At 49.6% G+C, this 24,416-nt stretch overlaps 1 protein-coding gene across 1 annotated transcript in view; it reads right to left on the bottom strand.

Annotated features, from left to right (window-relative positions):
• Positions 1-24,416, bottom strand: part of Ldb3 (LIM domain binding 3) — a 62,612-nt gene that overhangs the window by 23,205 nt on the left and 14,991 nt on the right. The window contains exons 4-10 of the mRNA XM_035453067.1: positions 23,353-23,375; positions 22,055-22,258; positions 20,176-20,190; positions 17,975-18,144; positions 17,452-17,488; positions 5,417-5,602; positions 2,544-2,689 (exon numbers count right to left, since the gene is read on the bottom strand). Coding sequence (XP_035308958.1) covers positions 2,544-2,689; positions 5,417-5,602; positions 17,452-17,488; positions 17,975-18,144; positions 20,176-20,190; positions 22,055-22,258; positions 23,353-23,375 — 781 coding nt within the window. The remainder of the gene's footprint in view (positions 1-2,543; positions 2,690-5,416; positions 5,603-17,451; positions 17,489-17,974; positions 18,145-20,175; positions 20,191-22,054; positions 22,259-23,352; positions 23,376-24,416) is intronic.

Raw genomic sequence — 24,416 nt, 5'->3', positions numbered from 1 at the left:
TCCTTGTGCAAGCACAAGGTCTCACCTGCGCCTGACACTACCCCATCCTCCTTCTGCAAGCTACTTCCTGTGTGTCCAGTCGGCACCTGGGAGTTTTTTTCTGTCTCCTACATAGATTTGTACCGACCCCCTTCCAAAATGCCACTTCAGTCTGTGGCGTTTTTGACCTCCGAACTTTCCGTAGCCGAGAAGTGACAGACATCAGACACCAGACATCAAGCTGGAGACATTTCATCTGTAGAGACCCCTCCTATCTTACTCAAATGAGAAAGTTAAGGTCTCAGAGATGAGTAGTTTGCCTATTACTTATGGCAGGCTGGGTGTTTCTCCCAAGCTAAAATAAGTCCTGTCCACACAATTCTGTCGGTGAGTGAGCTTTATACATCAGGGGGCTGATTATGTCACTTCTGCCCCACTCAACAAGTGTGTACTTCCCCAAGCAAGATCCCCCAGAGAAATACTTCCTAGGGTCTTACTCCTTAACAGGACAGTGCTGTATTTTACCACAAGGCTGCTTGGCCAGTCCACACTTCTAGAACACAAGTCCTTCTTCCTTGAAATGACCCATGTCTTTCCTAAACATGTCTGTTACTCCCTTCATCAGTATACTGTAAATGGTATGTGCATTGGAAAAGGGGGGCTGTGTGCATGGTGAGGGGAACAGATATTTGGGAAATGACACCTTCCCTTCAATTTTGCTGTGAACTGAAAACTGTTCTTTAAAAAGTCTATAAAAACCTGGGTGTGGTGGCACATGTTTATAATCCCAGTACTTGGGAGGTCCAGGCAGGAGGATCAACAGCCAGCCTGGGCTACATGAGCCACCCTGCCAACAAACAAACACACAAAACATCTGTTAAAATTTTTATGTGTGCTGGGCGGTGGTGGCACATGCCTTTAAACCCACTACTTGGGAGGCAGAGGCAGGTGGATATCTGAGTTTGAGGCCAGCCTGGTCTACAAAGCTAGTTCCAGGACAGCCAGGGCTACATAGAGAGACCCTGTCTCAAAAGCAAAGCAAATTATATGTGTATAATAATTTTGAGGAGAGAAAAACATTTGTATTATAATAGTAAATGCAAAATCATCATTGCTTTCTATAAGTTCATGATGACAATAATTATTTGCCGAAGGCATAATGTTTTATTCTTTTTTTGCTTTTGTTTTTCAAGACAGGGTCTGTTTGTGTAGCTCTAGCTGTCCCAGAACTCATTCTGTAGACCCACTGACCTTGAACTGACAGGGATCCACCTGCCTCTGCTTCCTGAGTGCTGGGATTAAAGGTGTGTACCACCACTGCCTGGCTATGAAGGTATAATGTTTAAGTGGAAATCATATGCCCACCTACAATCCTATGTTATCCACCCATGGAATGGACACCAAGTGATCATTATAAGAATACTTAAGGCTCATTCACTGTGTGTTCACAGCTGCCAGAGTACAGAATGCAAGCTCATGGCCTCTCTGTGACTCTGTAATGTGTTCCCCACCAGCCTGCCTGCCTGCCTGCCTGTTGTGTGTGTGTGTGTGTGTGTGTGTGTGTGTGTGTGTGTGTGTGTGTGTGTTGCTAGGAATTAAACTCAGAGGCCTCACATATGCTAGGCACACACTCTACTACCAAGAATATGCCTCTAGCCCTTGTTTATTTTTCTACACCTTTGTTGGATGTCTACTCATGGCAAGCTCGAGTCAGGCATATACAGAAGAGAAAATGTACCACAGCTCTGCCCTCCTAAAGTTCAGGATCAGAACCCAACAGGAAGAAACACAGTGACTAGACTCAGGGCTTGGATATCAAGGGCCTTCCTATAGGCAGAGCCAGAGTATATGGGACCTTCCTATAACCTGAAAAAAGAAAAAAAAAAACCTGCTAGAGAACCCTTGGGTTCTTGGAGCAATGGCTGACAGGAAAGTGGGCCATGCACCAGCCTGAGAACTACCTTGGGATGACTCTGCTTAGGAAATTAGAAGACATAAGCTATCTCTCAGCACTGTAATAAAACTCTAGGCACTGACTGGAAGGGACCAGAGACAGGACTGCAACCAATGAGTTCTGTCTTGGGTCTACTATGAGTAGACATGCTATGCCACATGTGCCCCAGCTCTCCTGTGTCACCTGAGGAAAACACATACTAGACTGGTTGAGCAGCTTGCTCAAAGGGCAAAGTGACACAGTAAGCTGGCCTAAAGCCTGGGGCATTTCTGTTATAGTTTCTTGTCCTCCAGTTTGAGGCCGACCCAGATTCTTGGAGAAACAGCTTTGTACTTCTGCCACCCTGTTCTCCCACCCCGGCCCTCTTTTCTCTCAACTCAGTCTGGAAACATCCAGCCATGACTGTCCCTAACCCAAGAGCTAGATGGCTCCAGCCCTGCCTGGTACAGCCCACCTGTCTTCCAAGATCAAACACAGGCTTGAAGCCTCCCTAGGATTCTACCCTATAACCAGGGGAGGGAAAGAAGAATTAAGTCTCTGTCTCTTCTGCATCTTGGCCTGGTGCATATGACCCTTTGAACTCCTGCCCTCACTTCCCTCTGACTCTCACCTGGCTGGTAGACAGAAGGCCGGATGCTGGCAGTGGTTACGACCCGGGGCTTGGGTGCAGGGGCAGCTGGACCCTCACTGTAGCTGGTGTGGGCAGAGGGTGCTGGAGAAGTGGCTGCTGCAGGGCTGTAGGCAGAGGCTTGTGGCCTGAAACCAAGACAGAAGTGTTATAACAAGAACAGTCCACTGGTCTCTGGTACCTAAAGCCATGGCAGGTTTGTTGTCTGATCTCTAGGCAGGACCATGATAGAAACACCCATTGGATAGTTTCCAGAGTCTATGAAGAAGTCACAGGGTCTTAGAGGGAGCAAACTAGTTCCTGCGGCTAGTGTTGCTGCCTTGGGAAAGAGGGAGGGAAGGTACCAGCCAGACAAAAGAACACAATGAGAGAGAGTGCTTCATCCACAGAGGGAATTGTAGTGGTAGGACTGTGGACCAAGGCAGAGGGCAGGAAGGGAGATGGAGATGGTCACAGCTACTCTACTTTGTGGATGCCCTAGCCACCTGGTCTCATCTCATTCCTTTATGTTGCTGCTGGAGGAAGCAATTATTCTCATGTTTTTTTGGGGAAAAAAAGTTCTGACAATGTTCATGGGAAAAAGTGAGGAGTCCCAGCAGCGCCCCAGCAAACCACTCTACTTCTCAGACAATTCCCATTGCTTCCTCCTATTGGCTCAACTGTCAAGGTCCTAGAGCAAGCAGCCTTTTCCCATATGTGGCTCAGGGACAATGGCAGCAAGGAGATGTGTGTGTGTGTGAAAGTGTCCCAGTTCTTTGCCCTCAGGAAATGCTCAACTTGGCCTCTCTTGGGGGAGCTCACAGCTGCAGGAACTTCCTGCAGTGTTTCCCATCTCAGTCTTTTGTAAAACCCTTTTCTTCATTTCAAATTAATGAATACCTTTCTCTTCTTATATGTTATATATCCTAAAGGGGACACCTGACAATACCCAGCAAATGGGTCATTGGTTGGGTACTGGAGAACTATACCCCCAGCCTTTAGCACCTCTGTTTTTTTTTTCCATCTCTTTCCTATGGCCCATTGGACCTGCTGGGCCAATTGTAGGATGAAGGATTGGAGGGATGGCCCTGGCATAACAACCTGTCACCAGTTACCTGAATGGATCCAGGGCAGTTTGGATACTGTCCCAGGCAAGGAAAGATAATCTTCAGAGCTGGCATCCCAGACCCGGGAGCTGTGCATCCTTCCCTTCCCAACACATTTATAGTTAAGGTTTCCCTTGCCCTTCTGTGTCTGAATCCCTGTGCTAAAGGCAGAGGGGTAAGCACATTGGTGGAGAGGAAGACACTGTATGCAAAGGGTACCCAGCTTCTGTGTGTCTGGATATGGCTACAGGTCAGCCGGTCATGGCCAGACTTTCCCATCCCTGGGGGATACTTTGCCAGTATCCTGGATTGGCCTGAGGAAAGGAGGCAGAAACTGAAGACATCTGGTGAAGGGCCAAAATGTGCATCCAAGGAGCAACTCTAGCTCCAGTTCCTTTTGAACCCACGTGTAAGGAAGGGAGGTTTCTGGTCCTCCTGGTGTAGCCCAAGGCCCTATGGGATAATCTCTGCTCTCTTGGTAAGGTAACGAAAATGAAGAATTCACTCTCATGGGGGTATCCTGAGGCCATCGGCAGTGAGTGGGCAGGCCCACAGGTGGAGGACTGAGCGTGGAGCTGGAGTTTGCCCTTCAGTGAGAGGCAGGGTTGGGGTTAGACTGCTCATCTGGCTTCAGCACTAAGCACTTCTCTTTCCCTGTCTATGCAAATTGGAAGCTTTCTCATCTTTCATCAGAGTCCCTGCTCTGTGAAGGAAGCAAGACCCTAATGAGAAGGGAGTCTGAGGGGACGAGGGGAGGCAGTTTGCTTAAGCCTATCCTAGGAAAATGGGACAGAACCACTCTGGAAGCCAGGACCAGGCTCACTTTCAGTGATTGAGTTGGGTTGGAGAAAGGTTGGGCTTGGCACCACATGGCATGCTGGGAAGCTGCCTCAGGCTGCACCGTGACCCTATACCCCTGACCCAAAAAGGCATACTTTCCCTGGGGGCTGGGAAATATGGGTCCTGACTGAAGACAACTGAGTAGTTCCTGAAAGCCTGGAAAGACAACTGGGCCAGCCCTGTTGTTGTACCAGCTGGCCGCTTGGGAGTGACCCACGCAGCTTCTCTCTTCCTCCTCCCTTCATGCCCCCTTCCTTTGGCCTCTGTTTTGTTGGGTGCCCAGGAAGGTAGGCTGAGGTGCAGGAATTCAAAGTACTTATTTTAAGTGTTTTATGTGTTTGAGGTGTTTTATGAGCAAATCTTTCCAATAGTGACCTCAATATACATGTACTTCTTTAGACATCTTAACTGATGAGGAAATAGGTTCAGAGGTTAAATAACTCTTTCAAGGTTTCAAAGAGTAAAGCTCTGCACTGAGAGACAGAGATTTAAATCCCATTACTTTAGGGACCTCTGAAGTTTCCACATCAAGAGAAGAAAGGTCGAGGCGGTGGGCAGGTTAGTAGCTAAACTGCCTGATCTGACTAGTTCAACATTCCCACCTCCAAGGAGTCGTCCTTGATTTCTTCCAGCCCATGGGATGACTATCATCTTCCCTTTCTGAGTTCTAAGAACAAAGACTGTTTATCTATTACTAGGGATGTTCCCCTGGGGGACCAGAGCAACAACAACACTCTTTCACTAATCATGGCTGGTGTACCCCACAAAATACATCCCGACTTCCCCTTCACACTCTGCACCAAGCTTAGCTTCCTTGGAAAACATCAGAGATTTGACTATTTGGACCTAGCTGCCCACAAAGAGACTTAGGGTGGGTTCTTTCTTGCCACCTTTTCGCAATATTATGTCTGTCATCTGTGGACCAGTTACCTCGGACTCTCCACAGGGCTTGAGGCAGGACCTGCAGCGGAGGCAGTGGCAACATGGGCAGCAGCAGTTGTAGCCAGGGTTGGCGAGGCCGCAATGGGAGAGGCAGCAGCAGGCGGTTGGGCAGAAGCAGGCAGCAGTGGGGTAGTGGCCTGGCTGGTGCACACTGGAGCATGCTCAATAGGGGTGCTGATGAGGTGGGATCAAAAAGACAACAGGTCATGTAGGCTGTAGGTCTGGTGAGGCCTTCTACATGGTGTGGGGTGGGAGGGGGTAGGAGGAGGTGGGAGGGGTGGATGGAACGTGCCATCTGTTCTATACACAGAGCAGGATCCAGGTGTGTGTGAGGGCACTCCTCTAGGTGCTGGGAAAGAGCGCCCCTTGTATCCCAGGAGGGCATGATCAGACCTCAGGGAGGGACCTGGAAGCATAATCTTGGAGAGATGTTAACCCCTCAGGTTTTTTGGTACTTCCTGGTTTTCCTTTCTCAGCAAACTATAATGCAGTGGGGAAGCACATTTAGTTACCTCCCTATCCAGCTTGCCTTTGCCCTTTCCCCTACTGTTTGTACATTCAGTCAGGGACATAAATTAAATCTGGAGAACAATGCTATCTATAGTGTCCCCCTCAGAAGATATTTGAGTGTGAAAGTCCTAGGCTCTAGAGCCACAAGAATGTGAGTTTTAGCCCAAGGCACTGATTACATCCAACTTTAGAAGGACAGAAGGGGGTAATGTGGTCAAGGACAGTTCAGGGATACAGAAATTTGTGCCCCTTTTCATGACATGCTCTGGGGAGTGGCAGGACCTATGGGGAGGGCACATGTAGATCCTACTGAGCTCATAGATCCTCATGTCATCAAGTAGCCTGGGTATGCTACACATTCAAGAAGAACATGAACATGGTTCTAAGCCCAAGTAGAACTGAAGGATCTTTCTACTGGAAGTAGAGAAGCAGCCACTCTTCCTGTGTGGAGCAGTGTGATCAGGTAGGATGGATCAGGACCAGCCCATGCCAGTTACAGGTAGACCAGATGCCCACATGCCTCCACATGAATGCCTGATGTTCTGTTAGCCCAGATTGTCCCCAGAACTACTCTAAGAATACAGATCAGTCAGAGTTATGGATTGACAAGATTAGTTCAGCTCCCTGTGATGGGACAGAGAATGAAAATTCTGAACTGGGGAGATAGATAGACATTAAAATGCTTGTTGCTTAGCTGGGCGGTGGTGACACATGCCTTTAATCCCAGCACTTGGGAGGCAGAGGCAGGAGGATCTCTGAGTTTGAGGCCAGCCTGGTCTACAAAGCAAATTCCAGGACAGCCAGGACCGTCTCACATAGAAACCCCGTCTCAAAACAAAACAAAATGCTCGCTGCTTAGGCACGAGTTCTTAGATTCATATCCCTAGCATCCACGTAAGAAACAAAAAGCCAGGTACAGCAGCAATTCTAGCACTGGGAAAACTAAGACAAGAGACTCTCTGGGGGTTGCTAGCCAGATGATCTTCAGGTTCAGTGGGAGACCCTGTCTCAAAAACTAAAGCAGACAGCAATTGAAGAAGACACTGACCTCTGGCTTCCAGACACATGCACAGAAATGGGCATTTGTAGTCCTCACCCAACAAGCACTCACTCCAACCCGACCCTCCCACACATGTGAGAAAGCAGAGAAATAAACATTCTGTCCTGCCCCGTCCCCTTTGTCTCTCCCTCACTCTTCCCACAGCGTTGGTCTCTAACTCCTGTTTCATCTTCCCTGTGAATTGGGACCACAGGAAGGTACCACCATCCCCAGCTCATTCTTGGATCTTTGATTGGCATTTCTCTTTGTAACAATAATGACACAACAAATGAAATTCTTGCAAATTGTAATAGCTGCCCCAGAACTATGCCATTTACTTACTCCCTCTATACTATGTTTCCACCATTATGCCTTTAATGTCTCACAGCAGCCCCCTGGTGGGGTCTAATCAGCCCTATTTAACAAGTGAGAAAATGAAAACCGAATTTGCTTTCTCAAGGCTCTGGAACTTACCCATGAGAATAAAATGACTGATCATCATTTTAATTTGAAGCCTGAACCAGTATCTCAGAGAAGAAGAAAGAGACCTCTTCTTATGCTCAGCCAAGTAGAATCTGTCTCTGATCAAAGGCAGATTCTTACTGGGCCCAAGTAACGTCACCACTTCCCTCTTCCAAGCGCTCCACAGTGCCAGTGTTAGCCCATTCTTTCCCCTGATCCTCTCAGCCTCCATGGATGATTAGGGTTATAGGTCCCTGAAGTCAAGGAACCTGGGGTTGAGGGACATTGCCTCTCTGGTGAAACATCACATAGCTAGGTGGTACACACCGGCTATCCCAGCATTTGGGAGGCTTTGTGAGTTTGAGGCCAGCCTGGGTTGCATACAGTGAATTCCAGGACAACTTGGGCTATATCATAAGACCCTGTCTCAAAACAAAAAAAGCAGAAAATATCACACAGAAGCTTCTAGTTTGTTGAGTTTTGAGTGGAGTTGAGTCTAATTTCTAGCAAGTTCCCTGGTAGTGATGATGTGGTTGGTCTTTGGACCACACACATGGATCAGCAAGTTGTTAGATATCTCTGTTGGTCCCAGATAGGAATGCAAGGAAGCCACAAGATGCTTACCAAAGCATCTCCTAACTGATCTCCATCCAGTGAAAAAGGAAAAGGGTACAAAACTGAATACAAGGAGTAGAGCTGGAGAAGTAGTAAAGTGTGGGCTGGCTATCCCAGAGCAAAGAGCACATTCAAACAGACAAGGGTGTTAACTACGTCCTGCCCAGGACTTTTATGGCATAGCTGTCAGAGAGGAGGCATTGGGCAGTGCTGTCCTTGACTCTTCTATGAAGCTGCTTGCCCATCCTCTGTGAGACGCCTTGCTCCTGAGAGCTGTGCTGATTGTGTGGCTACCCCAGAGAAACTGTAGACCTTGAACCCTGCTAAGCTGGCCATTTGAGGCCTCCTCACAGGATGCCCAAGTATGGGAAGGCTTAAGATGACATAGACCACTGTGCCTCTCCCTGGTTCCATCCCACAATTCCAGTGGACTACTGGAAACTGAAGACCCTTCACAGGATGAGAGTGATAGAAATGTCCAGGCTGGGTAAAGAAAGACATTGGCTGTCTGTTCCCTTTGTTCCAGTGTGCTACCAGCCCAGCGTATCTGCAGCTTTCCCTCGCAATAGTTCCAAATGAACCCTGGATTTCAGGCAATGAACTTGAAGCTGGATGTAGGCCCCAGAAAATTTCATCACTGACCATAGGGCTGGGACAAAGGTCACCATCAGGGGTGCATGGGTACATATGCCCCTGCTACTCTCAGTTCTTGCTGAGTGCATCCTATCTAGGACCACTCTCTGCAGTCACCAGGGTCTAGAGAGGGGAGAAGAGACATCAAAGCACATCCCGAAGGATCCTGAGTTCTTGTTCCAGGTCAGTTTCTGCATGAAGATCCATGAGTCTCCAGAAATTCCAAAAAGCAGGTACCAGCAAGCAAGCATTGTAGAGGACTTACATAGCCTTGACTTTAGTCCTTAAAAAGAGTGCCCATGAGATCACCCGGCTTGGTCTACAATCCCACAGCTGCTTCCTGACTTCATCATAGATTCAGATTCCTTTTTTTAATTTTTAAAAAATTTTTGGATGTTGGGTCTAGAACTCAGGGCCTTATGTATGTGCTAGGTATACTCTACCCCCTTACCCGTAATTCGGTTTAAACACCTCGTTAAAATAAAACCCAAGAAAACTAGACTCAGAGGCTCTTGGCTTCCTAAGGGAGAGTGTGACCAGATAGCACTGTCTAGCTATAGTCCCTCTTACAGCCTGTGTTTTACTCTATCTGGGAGGTATCAGGGTGGACCCTTGCCTTCACTCTGTGTGCTGGTCCTTGGTGGTGGGAATTGGAGTTCTGCTTATGTTGTGGTTGATGACTGTGGTATGTCTGGAACAGAGTGAGTTGAGACTAGTGGAGGTGACAGGTCTTGGGATTTGTGGTCACTGGACTCAGACTGGAGTTGTTGGTGATGGTGTACTATGATTGGTCCCTGTGGTGTGAAAGGAATTTGCCATGATTAACATGTCAGTGCTTCCTGTTAGCTAAGGCAGTGAAGTATGATGATTTCTGTTGACTGGATGATGAGAGAATACCATTCAGGTATTGGTCATAAAATTGTTTATGCTGCCATCCCCCTGGTCCACATTCTATCTTTCATCCTGGTGATAATAGCTTAGGGGAGTTCAGCCTGCCACTTTGTAACAAAGCCAGGGCTCCCATTGCACCATTGTCTTTGTGAATGCTGCTTATCAGCTGCAGTGGGAACAGTGCCCTGCAAACTTTGCCCATTCCTCTTTGTCCTCAAAATATATTCCAAACCCCATAGCCTGGAACTCTGTATCTGGGTCCCAGCTCTTTATGACCTTCTCTGCAGTCCATTCATCCTGGTCAAAATGATCATACTGGGATCTCCCATGCCTTTCTTTGCCTCAGCATCTCTGTACCCTCAGATTAAACAGTCTGCCCAGAGGCTGGAGAGGTGACTCAGCAGTTAAGAGCACTGGCTGCTCTTCTAGAGATCCAGAGTTCAATTCCCAGCAACCACATGGTGGCTCACAACCATCTGTAGTGAGATCTGATGTCCTCTTCTGCCATAAAGATGAAACAGTGAGGACATAATAAATAAATAAATAAATAAATAAATAAATAAATAAATAAATAAAACCCAGCCTGCCCAGAGGCCCTATCTATACATACCCCATCCCTCAAGACCAAGAACACTAACCTCTTCCAGGAAGCCTCATTTCACCCTCCAGTTAGAGGGACTCCTCCCTCTGGAGTACACAATATCAACTTTGTATTGTGGTTACAGTTACATTGTCCCTTTCTGAGTCTGTTAACATTGATGGTAGTCAGGAGCCTCCCTCACAGACATAGGGTGCTAAGTGAGGAGAGCTCTATTTACTATGTGGGCCCTTGATCTGGAACTGTACAAGGTGCTGCTCACAGTGGCCTAGAGGAGCTGAGAGACACCAGGATGTTAGAAAGCAAATAAGAACACTTTAGTGCTTTAACTAATCGGCTCCAAGGGAGCGCTAACAGTCTCGGGACTGGTGATCAGAAATTTTGAGTCCAACAACTTGGAGTGATAGCCTCAGGTCCTTTCCCATCCACAGTATACCACTGCCTGGGACCACTACTACCTCTCTGTGTCTGGCCACCTCCTACCCTACAACCTGCTCTTGGGCCTTGCAAGTCATCAGTCTAAATATGGGTGAGTTCCAGTTCATCTAGATGAAGGTGGATGTCGATTGTCCTCCCCAGGTGTACCCCCAGTCAGGATGATGATTGTTTGAACTTGCCCTGCCCCTGGCATCAGGCTGTTAGAAGAAGGAAGGGGTGGGAGGCTAAGGAGAACAGACTAGTAGAGAGATTAGGGAGAACATCTCAGGGGTGGAGAGGAGTGAGCAGCTTCCCTGGCTGGCCATTCTGGGTAAGCTTGTCAGAGAGAAAGTATTTTCAGACAGCGGGGGTGGGAAGAGGGTTTGGCCATCAAGCCTCAGAGGAGGTAGGGCATCTTGAGGGTTGGTCCTCTGTACCTCCTTCATTTCCTTCATTTTGCCAATGCCATTGTCCTTATGTTCTTAGCCTATGATTCATGTATCGAGGAACCAGGTCACTTGCTGGGCAGGTAGGTGGAATGTTGGTTTTGAAACAAGCCTGCTGGAGGGGACTGGAATTTTTCAGCCAAGGCTTCTCTGATTAGCTTGGCTAAATACTGCAGAACAGCACAAGGCCACAGGTGGGCCAAGAGCAAGACCCAGCCTTCCCCTACACTCCTGTCATCAAGGCTAGGTCCTTCCATTTCCCTGTCATAACTCCCACCTCCATCTTCTGGGCTTTCCTGTAAACTGCCCCATTGTCTAGGTGTGCCTATTGGAGTACTTCTCAGACTACCCAAACAATGCTGAACATGAGTATGGATGGCGTGGGTGAAAGGCTTTTTTTCCTGATGGTGAGGGAAGATGGCACCACCTGTCAGTCATAGCTGAGTGTAGAAGGAGAAGCCACAATCCTGGGGTAGCCCCATCCACATTGCCCTGGGACAGGCAGACCACTCTGTGTGGATCCCTCACCCTGGCATCCGTAGCATGGGTTATAGGAAAGCAGCAGTGAGCAGAGCTACACTGGTCCTCACCTGCTGGATACTATCCCTGCCTCTCTGTCCTAGACACTGTCCTTGAAGGCCCTCCCAAGGTGGGGTGCAGGGCACACACACAGGCACAGCATGATTGGGGCTTGGTTTGTTCATTTCAAATCCTCTTTATTTCAAAATAAGCATGCTTGTATGTACACGAGAAAGAACTATGAAGCCAGCACACAGGTACAGAGAGGAGGGTGCCCACCCAGGACCCTGATCTGCAGCCAACGTGTTCCAGGTGAGTATCAGGCCAGGTGCTGAGGGGGGTGGGCAAATGAGCAGTGGCCATTCTATTTCCATTGTTTATTAGTGTTAGGCCAGCAAAGCCTGCTGTGTCCTCTCTGGACTACAGCTAAGGGTTTGCAGAAGGGGTGTTCAGAGGCTCTGCTTGTGGGACCTGAAATGGTCACACTGGACTGGGGATTGGAGAGGTAGGAAGGAGGTGCTGAGTGCCCGGCACTGGCCCCAGCTGCCAACTCTGGGATGGGCAAAGAGCAGGAGTGCTATTGTTGGCTACCAGAGGTGTCCCCCGCACAGTCGTTTATTATCAAGCATCACCATGGGGCTCACATGCCAGATCTGTGGGGGGAGGGGCGGGGGTCCAGCCTGCCTTGGGCCAGGGGAATCCAGGCAGCCTTTTAGCTTTTAACATTAAGGATTTGGGCCGACAGGCCATGGTGCCAGTTGCGCAATTTGGCAAAACGTGGGCTGTTACGTTCCGTTTCAAACCTTTCCCTGTGGCACAGAGACAGAGACAGAGAGAGAGAAACAGAGACAGAGACAGAGAAAGAGAAAGAGAAAGGGAGGGAGAAAGAGAGGGGTTAGGGGACATGTCCACTATTTCCCTGCCTGAAGCTGGGACAGAGGGAGGGGTGGGGATGAACAATGCCATCCTTGGGGTACTTATTCTCCAGAGGGCAGGCTTGGGTTGGATGGGGCAAAAGGTCTGGGACAAAAGTTCTGGGACAAAATGGAGGGACTGAAGTCCCTGCCTTGCTCAGAAGGAGAGGTATAGAATAGGGGCCTGGTTAGAGGGCCAATGGGCAGAGTGGGCAAAGGGAGGCGGGCTCCCTGGCCCATGTGGCTACGGCTGGGCAGAGCTGCTTTGGCTGTGGGCTCTTGGAACTGAACTAAACAGGCAGGCAGGTCAGGAACAGTCTCTGTCCTCTAGCTGGGCACCAAGAAGGGACACTTAACTTCTATGATGAGGACTAGTGATTAGGCCTGTCACCAACCTGTACTGCCTGGCATTCCTCACCTTCACCATCTCCAGAAAGAAGCCTTCACATAATACCCTGGGTTCCTGCAGGCCCAGGCCTGAGAATAGCTCAGGCCTACCCAGTTCACAAGCACACACGCATACTCACTGCCGAAGACACAAAGGAGCAGGACCTGCTATTTCCTGTCAGTGGGGCCCCTGGGAGGCCCAACCTATTGTTGCCCGGGTGAAGGTGCAGTATAGACACCCAGTGGCCAGAATGTAATAGGGAGAGGGGGCAGCAGGGAAAGGCCAGCCAATGATGCTGGGATCCCAACCCTCCTGGCAGAAGGGCTTCTAACACCTCCATAGCAGAGGTGCCGTGGCAGGGACCACATATAACCATAAACACAGTGCACTCAACCTGAACTGAGACACAGTTAAAAAAAAAAATGTAGTGCTGGCATTGTCATCCAGAGGTAGCACTGTGAATATTTACTAACTAGGTAAAAACAAAAATCAAAATCTAACTGCTATGTCCACATCATGGGATACTACTTAACAGTAAAAAGGAACAAATGAACTACAGGCTGGAATAACCTTGATCCAAAATGCACGGGACAGAACTGTTTTGGATTTTGGATGATTTTGGAATATTTGCAAATATTATATCTTGGGTACCTGACATAAAATTCATTTACATTGCACTTCCTACACAACTTGAATGTAATATTTTTATGAGACCTGTGTTTTGCTCCCACCACTGCTCTTGTCCTGAAGATTGCACCCAGGGTCTCATGCATGTAGACAAGTCCTCTGCCACTGAGCTACGCCCAAGCCTGGTATCTGTGTCCATTGTTTCTGGTTTTCTTTTTGAGACAAGGTCTCTCTATGTAGCTGCTCTGGAACTCTATGTAGAGAAGGCTGGCCTTAAACTCACAGAGATCCTCCTGCCTCTGCTTCCCCAAGTGCTGGGATTAAAAGCATGCACCTGGCTTAGAATCTGTTTTGACATGAGGTCAAAGGTAAAATTTTCCACCTTTGGTGTTCATGGTGCTCAGAAATGTTTTGGGTTTGAGGCACTTTGGATTTTGGAATCAGGGTGTGTGTGTGTGGAGGGGGTGAGGTACAGTATGTGTGAATTCGTACTGGTTCACTCAACAACTTAGATAAAGTCCAAAGGAATCCTGCTAATAGAAAAAACAACCCTAAAATGGTCATATACTATATGATTCCATTGCTGATCACTGGTAAGGGGGTGGGCAGGTGTATGTGTGTGTGGCTGTATGGAGACATGTGGGACAGTCTTAGGTGTGGTTCAGCCTGTGTTTGGGATTGAAGTGATGTCATCATTATCAGTGTGACATTGTGCTATGATACAAGACTTTGTCAGTGGAAATGGAAATGGGAAAAGGCAAGGAATCTCCCCTTCCTTCCTTGCTTCCTTCCTTCCTTCCTTCCTTCCTTCCTTCCTTCCTTCCTACCTTCCTTCCTTCCTTCTTTCCGTTGTTTGTTTTTGCTTTAGACAGGGTTTCTCTGTGTAGTTCTGGCTATTCTGGAACTCACTGTATAGACCAGGCTGGTGTCAACTCAGAGATCCACCAGCCTCTGCCTCCTGAGTGCTGGGATTCAAAGCAAGTGCCACTACTGCCCAGCATCTCTGTTATTTCTTACAACTGCAAGTAAATTAGCAGTTACCTCAAATGAAAAGTCCAATTTAAAAATGAGCTGCCAGCATGCATGAACCAGAGAGACTGATGTTAGGCACAGCTGGTCTTACAGTTACGCATAGTCACAATCACCAGGTCATGATCCTTGCATCCCCACATCACTGTGTTCACAGAGGTCCACTCTCCCATCTGTATGACCTGGCACACTCTCACCCTAATCCTTGAACCCAGCACCTTGGAACTCTATAAGATTGTTGCACAAAAGTGGGAGCTTCTGGTTGCTAACATAGTTGTAAAACACTGGCCTGATCCAACCTTTGCATTACACCAAGAGGCTCAGAGATGTCCACACAAGTAATTCAAAGCCACACAGAAGTTCAACAGTGAAACTACCATCTAAGTGCTGAGCCGTTCCCCCTGCCACATATCCACCTCTCTAGGGTTAGGGTGAATGGGTGAAAGAAGTATGAGCAAAGGCCCTGTGGCAAGGCCCACACAGCCCTGCAAGCACTCACGGTCATCTCATAGAGACAAAGGAGTTGAGAAATGAGACATGGCCAGTGAATTTCCAATATAAACAGAGCCCACTGAGGCTCAATGACAGTTTGTCATCAGTGCTCAATGATAAAGTGAAGGACAATTCTAGAACCTCTATGAATCTAGCAAACCTACTCTGTTTGATACTGTGGGGAAATTCCTGGCTAGCCAAAAAAAAAAAAAAAAAAAGACAAGAAGAGGCATGCACTGAGAGGGGAGATTGAGGGGAGAGCAAAAGACAGGGAGGAGGCCTTCCGGGTCTGCATAGACTGTGGTGCTTGGATGTCCCAGTGTCTCCAGCTGTGGCTTTCAGACTTGCCAGCATGCCAGAATACTTGGGGCCAGTGTGGGAGGCCAAACAAGCAGGGTGGGAGCTGTCATCAGCCCACAGGATGGATCAGCAGGCCCTGGGGCTCAGCCTCTAACTCTGGAGTCAGGGTGTGGCTCTGACCACCGAGAAGCAAGTCCCCTTAGCAGTCTGAAGGCAGTACATGAGGGACAAATGTGCTTTCTTCTGCTCACATGGCCACTTGAGTGAGTGAGCCTAGGGCCCCAGTGACTGCAGACTTACTTGGCACTTTATTCCTGAGCATAATGGAACTAGGGCATGTACAGCCTCTACACCAGAGCCCTGGGCTGCTGGGATTTGGAGACATGGAAGCCTCTGCCTATGAGAGCAATCCTCAACAAATTAAAGCCAGGAAAAGAGAGAGACAGAATCAAGAGGCTTGCACCCTCTGGTTCTGGACTGGGGCAGGGGCGGGGTCTTCTGAAACAATCTGGAACCCTGAGAGGGATGGCCTGGGGTTGAGGAAGGAAGCAGGCTAAAGAAAGCCTCTTCTTGGGAATCTCTTGCCAGATTTTCTTCTGAGGAAACTCTATGGCAGTGCCTGCTAATGTTTCAGGGAACAGATCTGACCTCCTTCTACTGACACCCCTTTCCTTCTAAGCATGAATGGCTGATGATGACGAGGCATCAGCTGGGCATGACTAGTGTGCATACTGGACAGAAGAAGAGCATAAAGTGACAGAAGAGGTGACAGAGGCCATGAAGGAAGGATGCTGTGTCTTGTAGAGGAGAGAAAAAAGCCTCCAGTTGACTTCCTGATAGAAAGAACTTGGGGTGTAAGCTGTTTACTGTGTCAGGGAGGTGACACAAAGACCCCTCTATTGAGTCATTGCTCCCTGGGACATCTCTGTGGGTGGCTTCAATGAAGAGGATGGGAAAAACACAGAAACAGCATGGAGGGACAGCAGAGCACAGGAGGAATGGAGAGCTGAGACCTCAGTACACATAAAACAGCTGGTTCTCCACAGCTGCCTCTCCACATCTGAGCTAGACGCAGCATCATCATAGTTGGTGCTATTTGGTGCACCCGAGGAGCTAAGAGGTTAAACACATTTCCGGAACTACATACCACCCTTAACAGGGCTGGGAGGAGCACACTCCCAGCCAAAAAGTGGGAGCAGCTCGGGTTGGCAAAAATACAAGTTCAACAATCAAATGCACATGGAGTACCAGCTGGCCCCAGAACCCTACTCTTCTCGAGTTCTGTGGCCACCATGTGTGATTAGCAAGTACAGAAAGCTTGGCTCAGGGTAGAACATGCCTTGGAGTCCCAGACCCTCCCAGAGAGGCCATCACAGGTCTCACTGGCCCCAGACAGACTGTCCAAGAAGAACATGCAGATGACATCCTCACTACCAGGTGCAGACAGATAATCACACAGGCCCCATGCCTCACCATGGAAGGCCCTGACAGGTTCCAGTGGGTTTCAACACAGCCATGCCCCATTCATGCCCAGGGCTACAGCTTCCAACAGGGCACAGGCAGTAGGCAAGTGGTGATGGCCACAGACTTGCCACTGACCAGGAGACCATGCCCTGAGATGCCTAGCCCTATACAAGCCCCTCCTTGTGCCGAGGGCTTGTACTTCCCTGCAGCAGCTGTTACACCTTGAGCAGTTTATAAAACTGGTTCCTCAGTGTATGCACGGGCCGGTGAATCTAGCGGTCAGGTATGCATGCTTAGCCTGGCCCTCTGTGTGCCTGCTCAGAGTGCCAAGCCTTCAGACTCACAGGGGACAAGCCCAAAGATGAGTGTGCAGGTGAGGTGTTGGCTCACTGCCCTTACAGGGAGAGATGCCCTCATTCTCCAAAGCCCAGCGAAGGCCAAAGCAGCCCTGCCCCTGCCCAGGAAGGGAGCCAGGAGAGCCTAGGTTCCTCACACCTTTGTCTACCCCACTGACCTGGGAAAGCCACCCAAACCTGCATCTGCTGGAGCCCTTTAAGGGCTGAGCTTTTCAAATACATGAACATGAAAGGTTCTTTCCATGAGTCATATGGCCTGGGAGCTACCAGGGGAGGGATGAGGTTAGAAGGCAAGGCCATGGAACCCAAGTCTAGGCACCTACCTTGACCTCCGCAGAGCTTCTTCGTCAGGGTCTTGCACTGTGGGAAAAAGAAGTTGATCAGGAGGACTCACAGTGAACATAGGAAGAAAGTCCACTAGAGCTTTGAGGACAGTTAAGTCCCCAGGAATCAGCCAGGCCCTGAACACTTCCTGCACCGTCTTGTCAGTGGTGTCCATGAGAGTGTGCATGCCAGGCCTCTGCCAGGGGGAGCTGAGAGGACACAGGGCCCTGGGAGGGAGTGGTCCAAGAAGGCCTGCAGGTCCTCATCTCCTAGTCATGAGCCATCATCTTGCTGGAAACTGTGTGACAAGGCTTCTGCTCATGTTTGGAGTTAGGGGTTAAAACGGAAGGCCCGCCTAGGAACCCAGAGGCTCTTTCCTAGCTAACAACTCTCCATCGATGTTAGTTAATCATCAAGGGCAGGTGGCTTGACTCCTCAGCTTGGATGGGCTTTAAGATGGCAGGGGCCAGGGCCACTCTGTCTCACCCTTTCCCCCAGGCCCACGTCAACTCTTCCACTCACTGTATTCTGTCCCTGTCATCTGGGCCAGGATGCGGAAGGAGCGGGACTGCAGGTTGGAGGACCGGCGGGCCCACTCATCAGCCTCATCTTCTGGCTTGCTTTGGTTTTTTATCACAGCCTGGTATACCGGAGAGGCGCTGTCCACAGCCAAGTCTTTCACAGGGAGGCTCCTGTAGGGCAGAAAAGGGTGTGGGTGGAGGCCAGGCTGGAACTCAGACCCCCCCCACCACTGTGTCCCTCCCCCACACCTGTACCCACTGTTTTCACCCACTATTATCAGAAGAGCTGAGACGCCTGGGATTTCGGTGCTCAGGGGTTCAGAGGTCAGGGAAGGCCCAGTTGGACAGTGGATCTTCTTGCTCATGAGGTTTCTATCCTTCTAGTTGGCCCCATTCCAGTGCTAACCTTGGGCCTGAACAGGTTCCCACCCCACATGCTGGAGTCCCTTTAGGGAAGGAGGAGGTAGTTCTCCTTGTAGTGCTTTTGGCTTCCCTGAGCCAGCTCTGCAGGGGGGATGTTGAGAACAGCCTGCCTGAGGGACCTGGAGGCCTGCTCAGGACCTATCCAATGGCCTCCTCACACCCACAGATCCAGACAGGGAGCTGCCAGTGCCTTGTTGCTGGAAGATGCCTGGGGCTTCTGGCTCAGCTGCAGGAGACAGCCTGGCTACAAAGTGTTATGAGAAACAAAGCGGGAAATTTTGCTCGGCACTGGCATGATCTGCATGGACAGTGGGGGCTATAGCTGGGGACAGAGGCAGGGTTTGGAATAGGCTGCAGGCCTGGTCTCTCCCGAAAAGCAATATGGTCTTTTGAGGGGAACCTGCTGATATTCCCTTAAACTCCGAGGGTCTGAAACATAGTAGGTGCTCAAAATTCTTAACTGAATGAAAATTTCAACTGCAGATCAAAGCCAGCAGGGATCCTAGAGCCTCTCAGGTGCTAGAATTTCCACCTGACCAGAGTTTTATAGATCAGACTGTGGATCTGTGTTGCCCAGAAACCTCAGATGTCAGAGGTGCTCAGCCCAGGCCTATGGCAGTAACAGCCTGCTGGCTAGTCCTTTCCTCTAATAGATGTTGAAACTGAGGTTCAGAGAGGTCAGCTGACCAGTGCCAGGCTATAGTGGACAGGGGCAACACTGAACGATGACTTAGGTGGTCCAGCCCTTAGCCCAGTGTTCTTTTTGTTCCTTGGAAGCAAAGTCTTGTTATGTAGCATGCTCCATTCTCCTGAGTACTGAGATTATGTACCACCTTTCCTGACTGGCCCACTGTCCTTTCTATCAGGTATTTTATGATCAAGAGGCTCAAAGGCCACGTCTGGCTACCAGGGACTACACAGATTAGATACTCTGACCACATGGAGAACAGCCCAGTTGGGGTATGTCTTAGCTCACACCCTGCTGCCTGACTCCATCTGCCCCAGTGGGCACTAGCTAGCTGAGACAGGATCCCCCTGGTGCACAAGTCTTTGACTTTTACAAGGAGCTGGATAGAATCGGCCTAGTTTCCCAGGATTGGTTCCTTAGGCTCTTCTCAGGGTGAGTTATGAAAGCACAGACAGAAAAAGGATAGAGGGTGGTGGCCCTCCTGCCACTTCCCTAGAGAGCTAGATTGTGATTGTGATCAGTTCTCTGGGGTCCATCCAGGGAGAGGCTCACGGCTGTTCCACAAGCAAAGACTGGGTTCTTGTTCTTCATGCAGAAAGCCGTTTCTTGTATAGGAAAGATTCTAAGGGTTCCTGAGGTCTTTGGGAACAACCAGATCTTTTTGGTTCTCGCAGGTTCTGGGGACTGGCTTCCCAAAAGAGTAGCCTTTGGCTTTGTCACCTTCTGGCATGGAATAGTAGCCCAATGTGCATTCTGACCCCCCAAGAGTGCCATGTCCCAGGGAAGCTAGGAAAGACTGGGAAAACCTCACCAAAGCATGGCCAGGAGAAGGCAGGAATGAAGCCTCAGGCTGGGCACACTGTGAGTGCCACGACTAGATTTCCATAGCCACATTGACATAGGTGGTCTCCAAAAGACAAGCAACTGCCTGTGTAGGCTGCAGAGGATGTCGTGTGGCTGAGAGGTAGATGTGAGGGAAAAGGTGGACAGAGCGCATGGGCTGACCACTTGTTCTCAGACACATCCCACCAAGCCCACACACCATCCTGCAACTAGACAGATGACAAGACAGACACTGCGGGTCTACTTACGCCAGCGGCGACGCCCTGCCAAGCAGAAGGTAACCCAGCCGCGAGTGCGAGTGCGTGTCCATCATGGGATAGCAGAGGGGCAGCGCACACAAGAGAGCGGGGTTAGGACCAGAAATGAGTTAGGGGCGTGGGATGGATGAAGGAAGAAGAAAGAGAGAAAAAGAAAACTGTCAGTGAGGAAAGAACCGTGGAAATTAACAGCAGAAACGGAACACATTATGGCCAGGAGGGTTCCTCACTGCGCCATAGCAGCGTCAGCTCAGCGCGCTTGAGTTAAAAGGAAGGGGAAAGGTTGACCCTTTCCAGGCACGCTAGCAACAGGAGAGGCAGGGAAGGGAAGGGAACAGGTGAAGACAGCTAGATTAATCGACAGAGCACCGTATTCTCCAAGTCACAGGTACCCTGATAGCAAAAATCAAATAATAGAAGCTTTCCCAGTGGGCAGAAAATACAGTGAAATGAGTACTTCATCCTACTTTTAAGGACACACCAAGTACCATGTGACAAATGTTAACAGGAAATCCCATTGGCCTTTGGATTTAGTCAGGCAGACCTGTTTTTCTGGGTATACATGAGCTAATGGTTGTTTTAAAAAAAATTCAGGTCATTTTTTTTTTTCTTTGAATGAGTGACTTAAGTAAATCAACACAGCCCAGATGTCTGCAAAGCGCTTCCTGCTGTCATGAACTCTGCAGGTTCGGACTAATGATTGCAAAATGGACAACCTCCGCCCCCTGGTGGTCAATAGCAAGTAGTGCCTCTTTGAGCCGAGGTCAGGACGTGTAGCTTAGGTAGCTGGATGCCTTATCCTCTGGCCTCTGCAAATACACCATGACCACACGTGCTTGTCTTTGTCCCATGGAAACTGCCTGGGACATTTCTGTGTCCCTCTTACCGTATCTGCTTTTATAGTTACAGAAAAAAGTTTAATGCCCCCTTAGACTTTTTCTCCTGAGTTGCTGGGAATTTCTGATCCAGGGATAATATGTTGCCTAGAGAGGTAAGCTCTACACTATGACATTCCCAAGCATAAAGTAATGACCTGCTCCCGTCACCCCCATCACCATGTGTGTGCATATGCATGAGTGTGTGTGTGAGTATGTAAACAGATGAGAGACAGATAAAAACAAGAAACAACAATAGAGAGGAGAAAAGAGACAGAGATACAGAGAGATGAGAGATATACAGGGAAAGAAAAAGACAAGATAGAAATGGGGGGTGAGGAGAAGATAGAAGAAGAGAGGATGTTCTGTTGACACTTGAATAGTACAAGTTTCATCTAAGTTTCTATCAGTTCTGTCCCTGGTCCACCCTCAAATTCCCCAACCAAGCTAATAAACCAATCCCAGGAACCAAGAACATTTTAAACCCCACTACTCTGAAGCCAAGCTTCCTGGGGCAAAGAGGAGAAGTGCCCATCATGAGGTTGACTGCCAATAGTACCTTGGATAGCTGGCCCGAGGCCTCTTCCAATAACAAACTCACCAAGTGCTGGATGCATACCCATCACTAGGGGAATAAGACTGTTTCCCCCACCCCAGGGTGGCTTTAGTTATAAGAGGCCCTGGGAGTCTATTGTGCTCCTTTAAAACACAGCAGAAATCTCTAACCAGACCCTCTCATGAAGCCCAGGAAATGCTAAGTCTGACAATCCCTTTGATGAAACAGAACATTCTGCGTTTTGCCATTTCTCCTACAGCTGAGCACAGGGCAGACTCTGAAGAGAGAGAGGGCAACACATCCTTGAAGTCCCTGGTGAAGACTGGTCCACCCTCTCCAGGGGCCTGAACCCAGGAGGCGGTAGATGAGAGAAGAAAGCTGGTCCTGTTAGGGCTCGGTACCCTCCGCAGGTAGGCATGTGATGTTGGGAGGCGCTTACCCACTGAAGTCACTGCCCTGGGCCTGGGCCTGCCCAGCAATGGCATCCATGATGGCATCCTGCGAGTACATGCTGATTGGGGTGTTGTACTGCGCGTGGATGATGGTAGCCTTGCCGCCCAAGCCCTTCACCTCAATGGGCTTGTGGGTGGACAGGGCTGAGTCCTTCAGGGCACTGGGGTTGAAGCGTTCCTGGTAGTCGGCGCTGAGGAGGGCAGGCAGGAAAGGTAGGGGGTGGAGGAGGGAAGAGGAGGAGAGAGGGCAACAGGTGATGATGATTACATGGGAAATCAAGGTCAGGGTGCTGGTGGGAATGTGGAGAGAGAGATCCCCCAAAGCTGAGGTCTTGACCCAAGTAAGTTACCCAAGTTCCCCCACTGTGGGCTGCCTGGGTGTAGCCAGGAAAATTCTTGGCACCACCCACGACCCTGTGCAGAAGATCTTTCATGTCCACCCAAATCAACTCTCCCAGTAAACTTTCAGGCTCCACTTCAGCCTGAACTCCCTCTTACAGTCTGCAGGGGTACCAGGTGTGGTGCACACTCCCACCACACACAGCAGGATGGAGAAGCAGACACAAGAGGTTTTGGGGGAGTGGGACTCGGGAAGAGGACAGAAGCTGGGCCATGTGACAGAAGAGGCAGCCACACAAGCAGAGTCTAGAATGTTCCAAAGGCGAAAAGCGGTCACACTGGGCAAACTTGGAGATGCTGAGGTTCTAGCAAAGTTTTTCCACGAAGGGGCTTATCCTGCTGGTCATTCCTCTGTGGCCTGGGACTCTGGTCTTCCAGATCTTTCCATGCATGTACTTGTTCCTTGGAGGATGGCTCAGGCTGCCCAGCCCCTCCCCCTCAGTCCAGCATGCTGTAGCTTGCCAGCCTCTACCCATCCAGGTTCTTTCCTTTAACAGGTAGATGCATGCTCAAGCAGAGATAAAATCATGTGTAGTCCTTCTCAGGGGTCCCAGTGGGACAGAAAAGTCTTCAGACCCACACAGGCCAGTGACAGTGCAGCACTCCCACCCCCACTCCTGAGTTAACCTGCAAGCCTTAAGCTGCTGGAGTGGGAAATGGAGAGCAAAATGGAGACCATCACATAGATACCCATCCCTTGCAATGGTTTCCCTCCATACTCCAGCAAACACCCGTGCAGGCTCATCCAGGGCACAATGCACCCCCACTCACACATGCGAATATGTACACATGCCGACAGGCACACACCATCCACATCTAACAGATGGCAGGTGCATGCTGGAATGGCACACAGGGACACACACACATGCTGTCCTTGGATACTAACTTGGCTGGAGAATTGGCTACCACCTGGAAGGAGAGAAAAAGCAAAGAAGATAGAGCAGTCAGAGTGAGACTTCTACTGGGGAAGCATGGATGTGGGGACCATCTTCAGGTCATGAAGGAGGCTGGACTGGCAAAACCTCAGGCTGAGGAGTAAGAATTGAGGAAGAGAGAGCATAGAACGAGGGATCAGAGTCGCTAGAACCATTGGTTTTGGTGGGAGGTACCAGGACTCTCTCTATGGTGGGCCCCAGCACTCCCAGCTTTGCCAGGGGGAAGGGATTTCTTGTATGTCTAGGAACTGCTATATAGGTATGTGAATCACATATGTATAACCTGGCTGTAGACTCTGAAGAGAGAGCTGAGATAGACACATGACTACTGTGGCTGTTTCAAGAAGGCCTGAGGCCCCAACTTCCTTCTGGCTAGATTCTCCAAATGTGAAAAGCCACAGCTTAGCCCTGTTTATAGGGACAGCTTATGCATTCATGCCCCACGGAGACATTGCAGTGCTGTTGTGTGTGCCACAGGGTTACCCATGGCCCCTGGGCCCTATTCTCTCTCCCAAAGAACAAGCAGGCAGCCCTAGTCACTCCTCCTGGAGCAGGGAATAGGAGGTTGACTCAGTCTCCAGTGACTGCTCCAAAGGCCTTGTGGGCCAGCAATGAGGCAGGAGGAGGCCCAGGAAGAGTGCATGTCCAAGGCTCATGCAGGAAAGCCCTCAACAGGGGCCACCTGGCATAAGCAGCACCGAGGGACACTGTCCTCACTCTGATAGGACAATGAGACTCTTGGATATGACCTTCTTTGGGGAAGTATTGTCTGATGCTTTAAATGTAGATTGCCTGTGATGGCAGACCCCGTGGCCCTGTCTGACACTCCAGATGAGAGTATGGAGGGGAGTGGACATTGTCTCCAAATACATCTGCTTTCCTAGATTTGTTCACTACGAACTCTGGAAGAGAGAACCTCAGTTATCCTGGACCTGGTCACCCCACAACCAGGGTCCTGGGAAGCCAAGAACTTTCCACCCCAGAGATCCAGTGCTATATCTACTCAGGCCCAGGT

The sequence above is a fragment of the Cricetulus griseus genome (assembly GCF_003668045.3).
Source record: "Cricetulus griseus strain 17A/GY chromosome 1 unlocalized genomic scaffold, alternate assembly CriGri-PICRH-1.0 chr1_1, whole genome shotgun sequence".
Lineage (NCBI taxonomy): Eukaryota > Metazoa > Chordata > Mammalia > Rodentia > Cricetidae > Cricetulus > Cricetulus griseus.
Note: the sequence above shows the minus strand (reverse complement) of the source record. Positions and strands in the feature narration are given on the sequence as shown.